The sequence below is a fragment of the Syngnathus floridae genome, chromosome 16, assembly GCF_059516105.1.
Source record: "Syngnathus floridae isolate MCC-2025c chromosome 16, RoL_Sflo_1.0, whole genome shotgun sequence".
Lineage (NCBI taxonomy): Eukaryota > Metazoa > Chordata > Actinopteri > Syngnathiformes > Syngnathidae > Syngnathus > Syngnathus floridae.
Genome location: NC_142428.1, coordinates 6,363,553 through 6,380,984, shown reverse-complemented (window position 1 = coordinate 6,380,984; position 17,432 = coordinate 6,363,553). Strand labels below are relative to the sequence as shown.

The 17,432-nt window shown below is 42.0% G+C and overlaps 3 protein-coding genes and 1 long non-coding RNA gene across 6 annotated transcripts; 2 read left to right on the top strand and 2 right to left on the bottom strand.

Moving 5' to 3' along the window:
* Positions 1–1,531: 1,531 nt before the first annotated feature.
* On the bottom strand, positions 1,532–4,698 carry ngb (neuroglobin). The gene is made up of 4 exons (XM_088400866.1): positions 4,556–4,698; positions 3,487–3,595; positions 3,210–3,329; positions 1,532–3,142 (listed from the first exon to the last, which is right to left on the bottom strand). The coding sequence occupies exons 1-4, from the start codon at positions 4,651–4,653 to the stop codon at positions 2,990–2,992; spliced, it is 480 nt and encodes a 159-aa protein (XP_088256992.1). The 5' UTR covers positions 4,654–4,698; the 3' UTR covers positions 1,532–2,989.
* LOC148385344 (uncharacterized) lies at positions 2,966–9,301 on the top strand. The gene is made up of 4 exons (XR_015863477.1): positions 2,966–3,144; positions 3,239–4,863; positions 5,013–7,355; positions 9,233–9,301. It is a non-coding gene; the product is annotated as an uncharacterized LOC148385344 (long non-coding RNA).
* Positions 6,201–9,986, bottom strand: fam161b (FAM161 centrosomal protein B). 3 transcript variants are annotated; one of them, XM_088400864.1, is made up of 9 exons: positions 9,688–9,986; positions 9,141–9,358; positions 8,610–9,016; positions 8,120–8,418; positions 7,512–7,630; positions 7,171–7,338; positions 7,010–7,109; positions 6,851–6,938; positions 6,201–6,576 (listed from the first exon to the last, which is right to left on the bottom strand). In XM_088400864.1, exons 2-9 carry the CDS (start codon positions 9,326–9,328, stop codon positions 6,563–6,565), a joined length of 1,383 nt encoding a protein of 460 aa, XP_088256990.1. In that variant the 5' UTR covers positions 9,329–9,358; positions 9,688–9,986; the 3' UTR covers positions 6,201–6,562. The 3 variants fall into 3 exon arrangements, with proteins under 3 accessions (XP_088256990.1, XP_088256989.1, XP_088256988.1); XM_088400863.1 differs by having other exon boundaries at positions 6,795–6,938; positions 9,688–9,985; XM_088400862.1 differs by having other exon boundaries at positions 6,760–6,938; positions 9,688–9,982.
* On the top strand, positions 9,933–17,030 carry coq6 (coenzyme Q6 monooxygenase). Its single transcript, XM_088400865.1, has 12 exons — positions 9,933–10,332; positions 10,437–10,571; positions 10,921–10,979; positions 12,627–12,753; positions 13,684–13,814; positions 13,893–14,000; positions 14,087–14,149; positions 14,248–14,355; positions 14,885–15,087; positions 15,794–15,909; positions 16,182–16,348; positions 16,884–17,030. Exons 1-12 carry the CDS (start codon positions 10,131–10,133, stop codon positions 16,911–16,913), a joined length of 1,449 nt encoding a protein of 482 aa, XP_088256991.1. The 5' UTR covers positions 9,933–10,130; the 3' UTR covers positions 16,914–17,030.
* Positions 17,031–17,432: the final 402 nt, after the last annotated feature.

Below are 17,432 nucleotides of genomic sequence, written 5' to 3'. Positions count from 1 at the left end.
GGCCAGATGCTTAGAATAGAAAAGACCTTTACCTCCTGCAGGAAACTATTGCCACCCCAATCCATATGGTTGTTGCAATGATTTAATTTCCAATTTGCAAAATACTTTTCTTACATTAAGTTTAGCGGTTCAGTGTTTGAATTGCATTACTTTAGTAATATGATGTGGAATGATTAATAGACGTTTGACACTGATTCTGACATTTGCAATAACTGCATCAAGCCTGCAACCCATAAAATGTTTCACTTCATTTGAAATGCTTTCCCCGACCTTTACTGCAGCCTCTTTCAGTTCTAATTTGTTTCTAGGGCTTTCTCCCTTGAGTCGCCTCTTCAGGAGGTGAATTTCATGATTGGGTTAAGGTCCGGTGATTGATTAGGCCAATCTAAGACCTTCCACTTTTTTATCTTTGTTGTCTTGGCACTTGGCAGTGTTATTTCGTTGCACCATGGAGGCTTCTCTCTATTTTAGTTAGGATACATTTTCTGTAAATTGCCAGATAAAATCTTTTAAATACTTCAGAATTCATTCTGTGCAACCATGATGAGTTTCATTCGTGGAGTGACCAAGCAAGCCCAAGCCAATAAGGCACCTTTAAAAAACAAATTTGCTCCGGTCACTGTCCTTATGGTCTCTGTCATCTTATTTAGGACGATGGAGTTGATCCCTTGCTCTGCTCTTTCATCAGAAACAAACACGAGCGCATCGACAAACACACACACTCTTGCACACAGCACTTAACAGTTGCCATGACAACATTCAATACCCCTTCTTTCCAAAACACATTGCAGACTTTCTAAAAATAATATCTTTTCTCGCAGACGGCAACCTTCAGAGTGAAACCCTGCGTAGCGCTATAGTGACAAATTATAAATTAATTGCCGCTTATTTTCTTCAGGCCTTGTATTCACTGTAGCGGTCACTCTGTATTGTTAGGTGACCTGAGAGATGCTCGGGTCAGCGTCTCCTCCGTCTCCAGCCCAGTGGCTAGACGAGTGCACGTTGTTGTGAAGCAACATAAATACTGGAGACACTCAGCGAGTGTTGGCACTGTGCACGGAGACAAATTAAGGCCATGTCAGCCACAGATCCAACAGCGGAACAGACAGCCTGCTCATGGATGATACAATCCTCACTCAGTCACTTATGCGTGCACAAACCGATATTCAAATTCGCGGGAATAGACTTATCTGCAAGACGTTGGTTGGATTTGTCCATTTTTGGCAAATATTTGTTGCTTCTGAGGCTCTTGATGTGATATTGTGATGTTGCATGAGTAAGTGGCCTAATGTGCCTAAAGTCACCCTTGTATTTGCCGCTCAGGGCGATGAGCCATTCATGGCTCTTACGTAACCGGCAATGTAAAAGATATCGGGTCTCGTGTGACTGAAATGTCCGCCATTGTGTTGGGACAATGTGACAACACACTGACCCGGATTTGCTGTAAAATGTCCACAAGAAATCACTTTATTGAGGCACGCATAGACAAATTATGAAACTGTAGCATGGAAAATTAAATGACCAGTGCGAGTATATTCATAGAACATTTATTTTGTAGATTGAACTTCCTGTAAATCCACACAAAGTACTATAGCGACTGTAAAACAATGGCTCTAGGTCATATACATCTATATTTCAGAATATAAAAATAAACTTTTTTAATGTAAACTCAGGATAAAGCGTTAATAACCACATATCAGCAACTTGGATTTACAGTTGTATGGTGTTAGCACACTGTTGTTAAAATACTTGGCATTGAAAGTAATTCAGAACAATGATGCTGAAAACACTGGTCAACACATTTTTACATTTTTTTTTAATCAGAGATGCAGGTAAATTTGTCTAGATCATTTTTTGCATTGACTCCGATTCTGCCTTTTGTTTTTTTTCTTTTTGCAACATCAGGTTTTCAGAATAATAACGATAATATATTATGTAATTTAGTAATATATTTTGTAATATTTATGAGTTAAGGTTCAGCAATGGAATTACTTTCTCAAGCATTAAAGATATAAATTACAAAGTAGAGTAAAATCCGTATCGTGCGAACCTTTAGAGGTTAAACTTATAACCAAAAATGAGAAATCTCAGAAACCCAATGTGCCAAAAGAAAAACATCAATGTCACAAATGTTTATAGACATATCTCTGATTAAAATTTGCTATTTACCAGTGTAATAATACACATACAGGATGCGTACAAACCCTTAGCAACATATTAGGTCATTTTTGTTACAAACGTTTACCATCAATTATTTAATGGTTTGCGTTCACATCCCTATTCCAAGATTTATTGCCACAACAACATTGAGACTACAGTGATTAACACCAAATTTGAGCACAAAAAAAAAATCCTAAAATATACCCTTTTCCTGAACATAACAGTCTTATTTATTAACAGTCAGATGAAAACTATTGAGATGCTTGCTCACGGTCTCACTTACCGTGTACAGTAAGGTGCACGAGGACACCGCAACAGTCAGAGATTACAGTAGAAAGCTATCAGTGTATAACAGTTCTTGTCAGTAGCTGTTGATAGTGCGGCCTATTGAAAAAAAAAAAGCTTCGCCTTTCATAAATACATTTAACATTGGATAAGATACACAAAACAAAAAGTGATTACATTTTGTTTTTGGTCACCGTTTGACCCAGAGCTGCCCATTTTGAGTAGCGTGAGCGTAAAATATTCATCGCTGGGCGACGCTGTTACAGACGACACGTTTTACTACGGTCAGAAGACAAACTAAAAGGCATTATATACAAGTTAACCTTCATGCTTCGTCTTTGCTTGTGATCCGAGGAGTGTTGCCAGTAGCCACGCCGTATATTCATTCCACGCTTGGCACGCCCCACTAATGTACAGCAAATGTACAGCAGCAAAAAAAAAAAAAAAAAAAAAGCCACAATGCTGCAAGTTACACAACCTCGTTCCATGGCAACCACAATGAGTGAGAGGACAGCAACGGCTCAGCGGCTCACGCGCCGGCACCTCAGTCTGCCTTGTCCTCGCCGTTCTCGGCCCATCCTTGGCTCATAGCGGCCACCACGATGCTGTACATGTTGAGCCAGGCTTGACGCATAGCCGCCGTGTAGGCCTGGCCCAGATTACACTGAAGCATGTAGAGGAGCGACTCCCCTACCACCTGTGAGAAACCCAAACATGAATTCATGTGGATGCTTCAGAATTCTGCTGCTGTAAATTTTTCTTACAGTAAACGACTGTGGTTTGACCCCCACAGCCTGATGCTTCCTCCCGAGGTTGAGAAGAAAATCCCCCAGGGAGTGAAGATCGTCAAGATGGCTGACAGCGGCATCGATCACTAGCATCACCTGGGATCAGGCAGACGAGGGATGATTATGGATAAGTTTTGCTCCATTGACTAAAAATTATGACTTTTCTATATTTTTTCTCATGCAATGTTTTGACTCACTTGCAAAGCAATCCCATATTCTGACTAATGAGACACTCTGTGATTGAGAAGCTCACCTTGGTGACATGCTCCAGGAACTCTGGGCTGGAGAGGCAGTCTTGTGTGTTGCCACAGTTTGTGTTGTAGTGAAAAAGATTGAAAAGAGCTGGGTCTAGCTCAAAAAGCCTAGCAGGGATACAAACCACACGTTGTTTTGTGGAGTGATACACGGGTTGCAATCTTTTAGCTGTTTTGAAAAAACAAACAAACATTCCTTTGGATATACTTTACAGCAGGGGTCACCAAGTCACCCCCAAGGGTCACATGGGTAGCCTGGGGGCCGGTTTGAAAAGTATCTTATCGGCGATGAGACATTGTGATTTATTAGGAATGTTGTAGAAGTAATCATTTGAATATCGAACACTTGCACAGTTATAGAAATAATGCCGGATATTGATATCAATCTTAAATCATATTATGCCAATTAATTAGCGCAATCATTAACTATTAAGCAAGGCAATACAGCTGTATATTGCTCATTTCATACTCAGTGTGCGTCTCAAATTTAAAAGTACATTTAAAAACATTTACAAAACGAGAGTTAAAAATAAAAGTAAGGTAAAGACGAAAGTAGCTTTCTAAAAGAAGACCTCGCGTAATTTGAGCAAATTTGTTGTTTATATCGGACGGTAGCCCTTCGAATTAATCAGTGAAGTAGCTGTCGCTTTCAAAGAGCAGACCCCTGCTGTAGGGAATACCTTCAATGAATCCTGGAAGATAAAGTAACTCATGCAGCTTGTTATAACTCCCTTATGTGAGAATGATGCAGACATACAGACAGACACAGTCAATTAAACAGAGAAACAGCATGAGAGCAAGCACAGCAAGGTTTCCCCCACATTGTTGTGACATAAAAGAAATCACTCCTCTAATGTTACAATTCACAGCATCGCACATCTTCCGTGACAAACTAACATTTGTGAATCTCTCGTGCACGTGTCAGATGAAGCGGCTAGTAGATAATAACATTGAAGGCTGTCGCCAAGCAACAAGACAAGCCGCCTCTGGTTTCCGGTGGAAGTGCGCATAGAAAGGTGATGCTGCTTGGACTTGGAAACAAAACGAGATGATGCCTTCGAGACTTACCTGGAGAACATGATGACACCATGAGGAACTTTATTCTTGCCCAGGCTCTCCCAGCTGCTCCGTATCAGCTCTTTGTCCTTCCCTGACAGGTTCTCCATCCTCCTGGGGGGGCTTTAAGTTCTTCTGGAGGGGAAAGACACTGCTCCTCTACAGCACAAGATGGCTCGCTTCTGGCAGAGCCATAACACCGGAGGGGGTCCTCAAGACAAAACTTCTGCACCTGCAAGACAAAGTAGAGCATCAAGTTATGCGGGAAGGAGCTGTGGGGGTGAAGACATACGCAAAACCACACGTACCTTCCCAAAAAGGTAAGTCTGAGCTGTGAACTTGTTGTGCGGCAGCCGCGCTGAGGGGGTCTGCTGATGTGAGAGTGCTCGAGCGTGTGTGTATGTGTGTGTGTGGCCGGTAGCTTTGCTTCAAACTCTGATGCACTTGCTCTCTGGTTTCCCCCCCCCAGCCCACCGTGCAGACAAGATGCCAAGTTGTGCCACGCTCTCATCTGTCACCAAGGCTGCTATCTCCACCACTCCCCCCCCCCCCTATTCCTGCTCGCCTCTTGACGCGCTCTCTCTTTCGCTCTCTCACCAGTTATTATTCATGCCACAGAAGGAGAGGAAAAAAAAAGAAGCGGCATCTCTGGCTTGTGTCGCTCAGTCGGGGCTCGGTGGCACAAGCCGCAGCTCCTCCTGCAGGTGAGCTCAGGAATGAAAAGTTATGTTAATATGATGTTATGATATGATTCAAGAGTCGATTTATTAGGGAATCAAATATCCGCTTCTATCTACATGAGAATAACACACCAGTTTTAGGACATAAACTTCACCTGTTGGATAAATTCTCCAATATTTTTTTTTTTTCAATGGTGCTTTTGTTAAAACTCTATAGGTGCAACAGGCATGCTTGAATAAATTTCTTGCAAATATTACCTAACAGGTCAGGGAGGCCTGGGTTTGTTTTTAGCCGCACCCCGTCTAATCAATGGTGCATCCCTGGGATACGCTGTTCCCATGACAACACGGGAGGATGTAGCCGAGGACGTTTGAAATCGCATGGAAGCGCTGTGCATTGATCAGCTGGAAACTCTATAGTTGTTTATCACAGTGGATAATTATATGCTATTGTTTTTTTCCCCAAAGGGATACATCATATTGTTCAATAGAATACAAAATAATTGGACTTTTAAGTGGATTTTTGATAATCATATGATCCAAAGTCACACCAACTTTAGTCACTTAGGGGAAATGACACACTCGCCCAAAAAGACGAAGCGCTCGACGAGCTTTTCATTATGATCGAATACATATTGAGACATTCTCATGTGGTTCTTTCAAAAAAAGATCTGAAATTCCAAGCTGTCAGCTGTATAAGCAAAGCCTTCCAAAGGAGGCCAGTGTACATGAGTAGAGTAATTGATGTGGGTCTGTGGGCTCGCAGCAAAAACCACCAAGCTGGTCAGCGTGACTACACGAGGATTTATTTAGGTGGCAGAGCGGCTCCAGTGACTTGCAATTTGAACCACGCTATGGGAGAAAAGGCCCTTGCGTGCATTTGTGCAAAACTGTTAGGTAATTTATACTAAGTTGTAGTACTCACAACATGCTTGTATGTCCGGAACGTTTTGGATAAAAGAGTTGATAAACAAATGTTTGTATTTAGTATTGAAAATATTTATTTTGATAACCAAGTGTCCACAAAAAGTATTTATTATCACATAAATGTATCTAAAAGATTTTGTGGCTCATTTACAAGGTTATTTGTGCTATTGCTACATGTTTTCTAACTGGATTTTTTTTTGTTTTGGTTCAGATGTTTTGAGATTTCCTAATTCGTACTTGCACATGTTGGCAGATCATTTGTTGGTGTGGTTGAGTAGACATGAGTCATATTTGAATACAGTGTTGTGTTCTAGCCAAGAGGCCACAAAAACATTGTACCGTCTTATCATGACAATCCCCGTTGGACTCCAACGCTGTTCGCCTCCACGTCTTCAATTTTCTTCACCGTCGTCTACATTTTCCTCCCTAAATCAGACATGCTGGCTTAGAAAATGTCTATATTGTAATTATATTTCATTTTTACTTGGCTACTATATTTTTTGTGTTCCGGGCAGGCCTACAAAATTATGTAAAACCACATGAAGTCCACATGCTATTCATAATAGTGGACATTGTGGGATCACATCAACAATTTCTAAATACTCTCACTCTGCGTCGCTGCAGTTCTTGTCAGTGTTGTGGACGTTGGGGCATGTGTCATCCTCAGCTGGTGATGAGATGGACGACATGGTGACCGCACCTCCTTTTTCTTCAACAAAACGTTCTTCGACGCCAGCTTTCCTCAACTCGTTCTTGTAAACTTGTTCCGCTTGAGCTTTGGCGTATCTCTGATGAAACAAAGATGACATCATGGCAGTATATTCAAGCGGAGGATGATGCGGCCGAACACGTCCCTCACCTGTTTCACCTGTTCAAACAAAAGGGGGCGCTCTCGAACGCGAGCATTCATGTTGTGTAGATCCCGCATGTAATCTCTTGTCCTTTTTCGATCCGTCTCCCTGTGTAGATGATCTTTGTTTACAAACTGAAGAATGACCGCCTTGCTTGCTCAGCACTCACCGATGGTGCTGCAGTCTTTCGTTGTAGACTTCTTTCAAGCTTTTGTGAGGGTCCATCGACTTGGCGTGGAGGGAAACCGTCTTCCTCAAGGCCTCCGACTTGCTCTGGTATTTCCTCGCCCAGTCTGCACTTTCCTGATTCTTCCCATCCCTCATCTCCATGGATTTCCTATGAATATAAATTAGGTGAAGTACATCATTTATTAAGCTTTCAAATCAATTGTGCGATTCACTTCCATTGAATTCATAAATGATGTCAAAAAACACTTAGACTAGATTTCTTTGAATTGCTTGTTCGCTCACTCAATCATAAGCCTAACAAGATCCAGTTCATGAACGTACCTGATGGCCATGCAACGTTTCCTGGTAGCATCTGTGATGTAAGTCGGAAGTGTGTCTGCAGACAACGACCTTAGGGCACCACATGACTTACTTCGCCTCATATTATTTTGACTGGGTATCTGTTAAAAAAAAAAAAAAAAAAAAATGCAAAAATAAAACAAGGGTAGCCACTAGCCTCATATTATAAACACAATTTTACAACCAAAGTACATTCAAATTATTAATGGTGACTTTGTTACTCAAAATATTACCTATTACCAAAGTGCAACGTTCCTGAATTCTCAGGAGAACACACTCAAGAATAGAACAGGAGGAAAGCTGAATTATTATGTAAGAACGGGTGCATTTTTTACATACTATGTGCATAGGGTATAGAACGACTGGAGAAAACCACACTTCCCACAAAGATGACATGCAACATGGCTTTGCAACAACATATTTTGAGGTTAGTTTTAGAGGTTACGGTACATACATCATGGTTGGGAGGTTTAGAAATATCTTGCGATGAGAACATTAGGTTGTTCTATTTTAACTCCAGCACAAAAAAAAAGGAGACACTAAGGATATGTATATATTTTCATTCTACAATATAATACAATGTTTTTTACCTGTGAGATTTCAGGACTCATCCTACTTTGCCTGGCAGGAAGAGCAGATGTCCTCAGGTAGAAGGGTTGACACTTGGTTAGATCTTTACTTAATGTTGCTCTCAGACCTTCTGCCTGCAGGGCTTTGTGCAGTCGGTTGAAATCGGGCACCTGCTGGTTGATCTTGGGCTGAAAGCTCGGCTTCTCGTAAAGGAATCCCAACTTTTCCATTCTGGTGGACTCCGAAATGCGAAGTTTGGGCTTGTCTGGATTCTCCTGTTGTGTAGTGCTGATGTGGCTTTTCCTGCAACGCTCCCGCTCTGCACAAACATTGCAGAGAAAACTTTGGAATGCACAATGTATCTCACATTATTTTTGATACAGCTTTTGTAATGATTGATTGTGGGAGTGTCCATACAGTTTAGTCCAAAAATATTAAGTTGTATGTCAGTTTTTCAAAATATTTTCCGAGACTTCATCATGCATTTGTGTAGAAAAAAGGCTCTCACACCTGCTGGCGCTTTAACTTGTTTGGGACACGATTGCTGAACACTCTGTACAGTTGTCTTTTTTGCTTGCAGCTCAACCAGCTTCTCCTGTTTCTTCTTTTCTCTCTCCTGGAAGCTGAAAGGTTTCTGAACAGAAAGCAGGAAGGTTTTTCTTTGCTCTAACCCTTGCTTTCTTTCCTTGTCCCGCCGTTCCATCATCTCCTGATAGAGAGGAAGTTTGACTTGAATGGGGACAGGAAGTGCAGTGAACTTTTTCTTGCACTCAGCTTCGGCCTCCTCCTCTTTCTTCTGCTGTGTTGTTTTGCATGAAGGTTCTCGTTCACATTGCTGTGTCTGGGTGGGAGGCCGAGTGGAGTGTTTCTTGCACTCAGATGAAGATTCCAAAACTGGAGCAGACAACCCCAACAGCCTAAAATAGTTTGATAGATTACTGTCAAACCAACTAGCAGATGTCCTCCCTCGAGAATGAATCTTTAGAAAAAAATCACATCTCTTATAGTTCAAGTAAAAATAAGTAGACTGAGGAGACTTACTTGGTCCTTGGAGACAGTTCTGCTGAGAGGAGAATGTTGTGATGAATCCTGCTTTCTAATTGCTCTCTGTGCCTCCTCTCGGTCTCTTGCAGCTGTCGTTGGATTGTCTCGCTCAGGGACCGCAGCCTCTGATGGAGGATTTCTTCTGATTCCGAACCATCTGTAAGCATCATCTCTGGCTCTGACATATTTGCTGGTCAAGATGGTTGAGATGTCATCTGAAATGTTTAGGAAAAGGTTATCAGTCATCCATCTATATGTTTTCTTTTTCGCCATCTTTCTTGTTTGAAGTTTAAAAAAAAAAAAAGTTTTGATGAAGCCTGTTCCCTCTCTTAAATGGCCACTAAATCAAACATGACCCACAGGACCAGTCTGCGTATGACGTGTTACCATGACAACCAAACAATCCACTCCGCTGAGCGCGTAATGTAGATAAAGAGTGAACTATTAAGAAGTGAGAGAGAAAACTGAATTATATTTAATGTTAGTTTCAACTACAGTGTGCAATCCATCGTTATAATATTTAACAGCGTAAACAGCTCCTAACCTGTGAAAAGGCAAACTGTGCGTGGAGTTTCCCTGCATCAAGGCTTCATCCCTGTACAGAAATCTTCGTCGATAAAGTATACTGTTCTGCATTTGAACTTATTTACAAAGAAGATATAAAGTTAACCAAAAATAAAAATAAAAAAAAGACAAGTGGCTGCACCACTATTGGGCGAGCTTCGGTTTCTCTTGAGCGTTTTGTGTGGTCAAAAGCGGAAGCGCAAACCACGACAGAGGTCTGCCTTGATTGGCTAAGAAGCCGGAAGTGATTTGTCCGTGCTGTCAACAAAACATGGCTGTAGCGTTGGGGTGACTCGACTGCTCTTTTTAGGACGCGCTCAAGGAGAAACCCTAACTTGCTTTACATATTTAAGCGGTTAGGCTTCGCCGACGAAATGCACATCCCTGTTTAATGCAAGGCTTGTTTCGTTTAAATACCGAATAATGCTAAACCTTACAAGGGCTAGCATAGCCCTAAACGAGTTCGGGCGGAGTTTCCTGGCAGAAAAACGCTTTTCTGTTGTAAAAAGTATCCATCGTGCATTAGTGTGTGCACAGCATGGCGACGATCGTGGCAACAGTGAGGTTTATGATGTTATTATATCCGGGGGAGGGATGGTTGGATCTGCAATGGCATGTTCCCTCGGTGAGTGACCACATCCATCTGTCAACATCCAAAAGATTGTGTATGATTAAATAAACGAGAATACAAATCAGCAGCCACTGTCATACGTAATGTTCTCCTGGCAGGCATGGATCCCAACTTGTCAGAGAAGAAGATCCTTCTCCTAGAAGCAGGAAACAAAAAAGTAATGGAGACTGTTCCTGACAGCTACAGCACCAGAGTCAGCTCCATCAGTCCAGGCTCTGCTACACTCCTCACTGGTGCAGTAGACTACATCACCCTTTTTTGACCCTGTCATAATTTCAACCACTGTGTACCGGCTTTGTTAATCTATTTATGCCAGCAACATATAGTGATATGCAGAACAATTAAATGTTCCTCCACTAGATGGCAGAAGGTTCAATTAAACAGGTCTACTACACTGAAGAAGTTTTTAAGTAATTAAGGAAGTAAATAAAATAAGATGAAGTTCTGACTTGCATAATTAATCCAATAGATGGAAGGTGATGTTCTAAAATGAAATATCCTTATAATAAAACGCATTGTTAACATTAGAGGCATATTTTTGATTTGTCCCACCATTGTTGTCTAATATCTTGTTTTTTGCAGGCATTGGTGCATGGGAGCATATCACGAAATTGAGGTGCAAGCCTTATAAAAAGATGCAGGTACGATTATCATTCTTTGATTTACAGTAAATGTATGTATCTCTGATGCTTATTCTTTTTTGCATATTTTTTCTTGCAACGTTGCCAGTTTTTTTTTTATCATTTAACTGAGTCCTGCTGTTTTTAACATGAAAGGTACTGCACACTGATATTCTCCATGTATTTCTGTCATCCAATAATCATAATACTATACAATTTGCGGAGAGCAACTTCTTTGACATTCCGCTTGTACTCCGTCTTACAGCGAAATGAACAAAAAACTCATTTGCGGTGTGTATAATTATGCACATAGTATGGAGTCATTTACATTAAATGCCAGGTTCAGTTGACATGTAATTTCGTCATTCCGTTATGCAACGTCTGCCTTTATTAGGAGCCCTATAAAAAAAAAAAAAAAAGCATACCTTCATGCGACACAAATGAACGTTGGATGACCTACTTTCTTTTTCTTCTTAAAACCGTATGTTTGATGAGGATGAAGTACTTTTGGCATTTGCAAATTGCTACTCACTTCCCCGTCCGTGTCTTCTAATTATGAAGATTCATGTGAACAAGTGCAGCAAGATGAAAGGCTGTTTGCCGCTTCATGGCATTGGATGCAAGGCTCGGCCCGGCTTGTAAGATGTGGTCGCTGTGTACCAAAGCCTCGACCGCAGTGTTTCACTCCAGGGCTAAGATGTCATCATGGCGTGCCATTCAGAGTGATTATGGCAGCGTACCTCACCCAAGATACCTTTATTCTACTACTTTTTTGTTTGTTTTGCCTTCTGGATCATAGTCATTCCCATCCTAGCCGTAGAAGGGAAAATATGCGCTACGTGTCTAAATAACATTTGCACCATGCTTAAAGTCTCCCCCGCCTAAGAGTTTAAATTCAGAGCAAGCTCATTTTCCCTTAAGGTCACAAGCAAGTGCTTAAATGTTGCAAGGAAAGCAGAAGCTGCATCGCGTCACCCTGTGTTAAACAAACCCCAAACAATTTTTGGGTTGGTCTTGGGTTTTTTTTTTTCTTCTTCTCTCCTAACCACTTATCACAAGTTGCAAACCCAAAACGCCATTAGTGGGTTTTTTAAAGGGTATATCCCCTTACTTTATGGTAAGCTGGAAAGAAAGAGTCGTAGCAGCAGTAGCGTCTTACGGCTGAATGATGGCTTACCTCAGCATATTTACAACCCAGAAGAAGAAAAAGCAAACACTTTAACCCCCCTCATGTTTAACTCAAATTCAAATTCGGAATTAGATCAAGTTTAACAGTATTAGAGACCATACTGTTTAAAAATGTTTATCTGTGTTACAATAAAATATATCAAATTTATTATACATGAATGATTTGATTGGTTAGGTTTATGCTAACATAAAGGCAAATGAACGATGAGTTCATGTGGGTTGAGTTTTTTTTTTTTTTGCCCAAAGTTGGCTCAAATTGACCCAACTTCCTGGGTCGGTCCAATTTTTAAGGGTGCGGTACTTTGTATAAACAGTTTGCAAACCACTGTTCTAGATGAATGCTGTGCTGATGTCCTAATCTATTTAGCAGACCCGACCTATCTTCGACAGCAACTTTGACGCGATCATCTTTGGTTATATTTAGAGACGGGGAGGATTAACTTGAGGCGAGACCGCAGGCGTAATGACTCTCTCATTTAGGTTTGGGATGCCTGCTCCGATGCCCTGATCACATTCGATAAGGATAATCTGGAGGAGGTGATGGCCTACATCGTGGAGAACGACGTGGTCGTGGCTGCACTCACCAAACAGCTGGACAGTCTGTCTGGTGAGCAGAGCATCGCTCAGTCAGTCAGTCGCACGAAAGCCACGCCACCACATTAGTATTTCCAACCGCTAGTGTTTTTAGTTATATTCCCGCCATGAGCCGTTTATGATTTTCCGTCAATTTCAATCAAAACTTCACATTTTAAGAACTGGCGAGGCTGGCCGGGGCCTATGAGGACACGTGAAGTGGTCCAGTGACCTATTTAAAGCCATTCCGCCACCACCCCAAGCTCTAAAGCGCTGACTGCCTTCAGCACTCGATTGCTGTTGACATTAAACCAAAACGTTACAAATAAAAAGCAGCCCTGCAATGGTACTTGGCAGTTTCTGCGGCATATTTATAAATGCTTTTAGGCCAAACAAGGGGTGTGTGGTTCCCGCACGTTTTTTGGCCTCATGTGCTTGCCGTTTGTCTTCCTGTCATTGGACTCAAAGATGTAGTACATGAAAAGTCTGCTGCCTGCCAGCTGTTTCCAATGAAATCTCCCTCTCCAATCACCAAAACCCCATATTTAACATCCCTGTTCGGTAACCAGCAGCCAATCTGCGGATGGCTCCCACTCCAAGTCGGCATGAGCAAGCAGGGCTCAGGCCGCTTTCATGTTCTGGAGGACCAGCTGCCGGTATTTTAGGAAGTGCAGGAGGAGGTTGGATGCAATATCCAAAGAGCCGACCGACAGCATGTGAAAAGCGTGGCGTGGTTAGCTTGTAGATAAACACTATTAGTCCATGGCGTGTGGCAGACCGAGACCATTAAGATCTTCTTGTGCCAGGGAGAAGGCCACGGTGTTTTACAACTAGTCCCTGCGTGTTTGCGTGCACCCGGGGTGACAAATAGTGAAAGCGTAACATAAAACTTGTTGGAATGCTTTGTTTACACTTTATAAAATGCTTTTTTTGTTCCTTGTTTTGCTCCCTGCTTGTTTGTCAGAGAACGTGCAAGTCAAGTACAGGTCCAAAGTGATCAAGTACACATGGCCGACGCCGCACCAGACGGTTCGCTCCATCCCGTGGGTGCAGGTTACGTTGGCCAGCGGGGAAACGCTCCACACCAAGTTACTTGTAAGTTAAATTCTTTATTCAAATTCCTAATGTTGCATGGTGTCATCATCTTTTTTTTTTGTTTCCTATGTGTGTCAGATCGGAGCAGATGGACCCAATTCTATGGTGAGGCGGGAATTAGGCATCCCCACAGTCAAGTGGAATTACGACCAATCGGCCGTGGTTGCTGTGCTGCATCTATCAGAGGTAGAGAATGAGTCGCTTCCTTTCTTCAGACCTACTTTGATTTGATGTTATGTTTCCTGCGCACGGTTAATATATTATTTCATCAGCCCACGGAGAACAATGTCGCATGGCAGAGGTTCCTCCCAACAGGACCCATTGCAATGTTACCGGTAATGAATTCATATTATAAACTCTTTTTTTTTTTTATTTTTATTAAATGGACATATGTTATTTGATCGACTGTTGCTGCATCCTCTTTATGCTGCAGCTCTCGGACACCACAAGCTCTCTCGTGTGGTCAACCAGTCATCACCTGGCCGAGGAGCTCCTGTTGCTGGATGACGAGTGCTTTGTCGACGCAATCAACTCTGCCTTTGTGAGTGCCATTTAAAATGATGGCGTGTCCCTCAAGTCATTATCGCAGCTTGTTTGTGTGGTTTGTGTCTCCTCCTCACGTAATCTTGTTGTAAACAATTTTTTTTTTGACCATATGTGAAACAATAGCTATAGCGCTTTGGACAAATGACATACCTATCCCTTTCTTGTGTTTAGAGGAACTCCTTTTTCCCAAGCGGCTATTTTTACTGCCTGCTGAAGGATGGGGTCACTACGGTTGAGTCATGTTTGGTTTCAGTTCTGGTTTGGTAATTAAACTTGCGGTCTCCCAGTGTCGCCCATTACTGCATGGAATGTTTTTCAAACGGAGCTAATTCAACTGTATTGCCTGGCCTGCATCTTCTTTTAATTAGCCCTACTCCCCGGGCCTCGCCAAACCCTTTAGTTAGGGAGGGCAAATAACGGCCCTTGCCTGGAGTTCAGCTTTGCTCCAATGTCAGCTAATTGTTGTCCACTGTAAACGATATCGTCTGTTTTCTCTCTCATACGTTCTTCTTTTTCATTCACAGTGGAGTAACGAAAACCAGTCGGAGCTGGTTGAGACGGCCGGCTCTCTCTTCCGAAGCGCCCTCGCCACCATCATGCCCTCTGCGGGTTCGCCTCGCCAGCTGCCCCCGAGTGTGGCGAGCATCGGGCCCAAATCTCGCGTCATGTTCCCTCTCGGCATGGGCCACGCATCAGAGTACATTAGGCACAGAGTTGCGCTCATTGGGTAAGAGAAAATGAATGTTTAATGAAATATTGCTGAATATAGTTTTAGAGGTCCTGAAAATCAAAGTTAGGGATAATTTAAATCTCACAAATACACTCTAGAATTTGTGTGATTTGTGCCTTTAATTGACAGTGACTCAAAAGACTTAATTTGAGCTACTACAAGTCAAGGTACCACTTTATTAACTTTCCCATGGATTTTTTCCCAAGTACATTTTTTTTTCTACAGTTGCGTGACAATCTCCTGCTTATTGTGTTCAGGGTCATGCGTGAGCTGGAGCCTATGCCAGCTGGCTTTGGGTGCACCACAGGGTCCACCCTTGACGTGTAGCCAGTCAATCACAGGGCGCATAGACACTACGGACAATGTAAAGTCTTCAATTAAACATGCATCATTTCGGAACGGGCGAAAACCCAAGCAATTACGTGGCAAGTGGGAATATGCCAAGTTCCGGACCACGGTGGTTTGAGCCGGAATCGCTGTGAGAACTGCGGCGTATCGCCGTGTCGCCAGTGACAAGCTGATTATTGGAAGACCAATCACCTGACAACGCTACAGTTTATGTTATTTAATGTAGGAAAATTGTTTCAGAATCTGAAATAGGGTTTTGGCAGATTGTGTTGTACTTGTATTTGGAAGAAGATAAACTAGGCCTATGCATGCATGTGGTGAATTTGTAAAGACAAGCATATGTTTGTCTTTCCAGGGACGCAGCCCATCGTGTCCATCCTCTGGCCGGTCAAGGAGCCAACCTGGGCTTCGGGGATGTGGCTTGCCTCACACAGCTACTGAGCCAGGCCGCCTTTAACGGGAAGGACCTGGGTCAGTCAGAGCTCCAAACAGACATGAGCACTGCAACCAAAACTCAGTGGTTTCCCCTAAACTATTTTCCAACGGCCCATCTCACGTGCATGCTGTTGGATTATAAAAAGCATTATGTTTGATTTTTTTTCCCCTTCATTTAGTTTGCCAACAATTCCATGCTCATTGCTTTTCTGGGGATATTGTTTTTTTTTCCCCTCTCAAGTTAAAATTATATTTTGACGCAATGCCACGCCGTCAGATTTTCACCTACAGTGTTTTTTGTTGTGCAGGAGCAATGCAGCACCTGTTAGAATATGAAAGTGAGCGCCAGCGGCACAACCTGCCCATGATGGCCGCCATTGACCTCATGAAGCGCCTCTATTCCACCAATACTGCTCCCGTGGTTCTCCTCCGGACCTTCGGCCTGCAAGCTACCAACATGCTACCAACACTAAAAGTAAGCTCAACCCGATCGTACCAACCGTCAACCTGTCCAAGCTAAGCTCCGCCTCTTCGCTATTTTGTGATTACACGGAGCTTCACTTTGGCAGTGCCTGTAATTTCCAGGGCTCTGAATGTACTACTAAGTTTAGCCCCAAATTTAGTGTTACCAAAAGTGTGTGGGTGGGGTTCAACGCTGGCACTAGGGCATTGGACAGCGGTGGTGGCTTGTGTTTTCGCACCCTTTTTATTACCGACCACTCATGTGAAACGGCTTTATTCGCTACTAAGTGATTCAGACCAAAACTGTCAATTGTAAGGAGGATGCACACTTACAAAGCCCTGAAAAAGTATTTGCCCTCTTCCCGAGTTCAAATTATTTCTGTTGTTGTTTTGCAAGACAATTTTATTGTCTCCCAAAGACAACTTCAGTAAATATTAAGTGCGATTTATAAATGATGATTATATTCATAATTATTTAACAGTCACTATGACAGAAAATGTGACCTTTATTCCACTGTGAAGATATGTTTCCTGTTTTGCTCGTGCAGGAGCAGATCATGGCGTTTGCAAGCAAGTGAGCCCATCAGCCGTCAAAGGATCTGTTACATCTTTGCATTTGCAATTTATTTCCATTTGTGAGTGTGTAAAAAATGTTGGATGATAACTAAATTTAATAAAGGTATATTTTCTTTCTTCTTCTTTGTGTTTTTATTTTTAATCATGTGTCTAAAAACAGGGTCTTCAATCATAAAGACCTTGAAATTCCTTCTTGTGGAGAAGTGAATTATCTCAGTGCTTTTACTGCAATTGATAAGATCAACATTTATTGTAGGATGGGTGACAGACATAAATTTTACATACAAATCATCGCTACCATGGTAAATTTTTTCACTAAAAAGCCTTACTATACATGGTATTTTTTTTCATTTAAAAAAAAGCCTTACTATACAATCTGAGATTGTGGGGTGATATTCCAGAGGGTAACAGCTTGCAGAAACTTTTTAATTTTTTAATTGGGGGGGGAGAAAAGAACTAGGAACTTAGTTCTTAAAATTTCAATTATGAACTATGAACTGAACAAGTTCATTTTAAAATTT

Bases quoted from the DNA above. Each gene is read 5' to 3' on its own strand.
- fam161b (XM_088400862.1), bottom strand. From the start codon at position 9,328: ATGTCAGAGCCAGAGATGATGCTTACAGATGGTTCGGAATCAGAAGAA. The intron at 8,419-8,609 runs GTGTGAGAGCCT...ATGTTTGTGCAG, and splicing joins ACAAGTTAAAGCGCCAGCAG to AGCGGGAGCGTTGCAGGAAA. The intron at 7,110-7,170 runs GTGAGTGCTGAG...TCATCTACACAG, and splicing joins GAAAGACTGCAGCACCATCG to GGAGACGGATCGAAAAAGGA.
- ngb (XM_088400866.1), bottom strand. From the start codon at position 4,653: ATGGAGAACCTGTCAGGGAAGGACAAAGAGCTGATACGGAGCAGCTGG. The intron at 3,596-4,555 runs GTAAGTCTCGAA...TATCCCTGCTAG, and splicing joins GGTGTCATCATGTTCTCCAG to GCTTTTTGAGCTAGACCCAG. The intron at 3,330-3,486 runs GTGAGCTTCTCA...GCCTGATCCCAG, and splicing joins TCCTGGAGCATGTCACCAAG to GTGATGCTAGTGATCGATGC.
- coq6 (XM_088400865.1), top strand. From the start codon at position 10,131: ATGCTAAACCTTACAAGGGCTAGCATAGCCCTAAACGAGTTCGGGCGG. The intron at 14,001-14,086 runs GTAGAGAATGAG...TTATTTCATCAG, and splicing joins CTGTGCTGCATCTATCAGAG to CCCACGGAGAACAATGTCGC. The intron at 14,356-14,884 runs GTGAGTGCCATT...TTTCATTCACAG, and splicing joins ACGCAATCAACTCTGCCTTT to TGGAGTAACGAAAACCAGTC.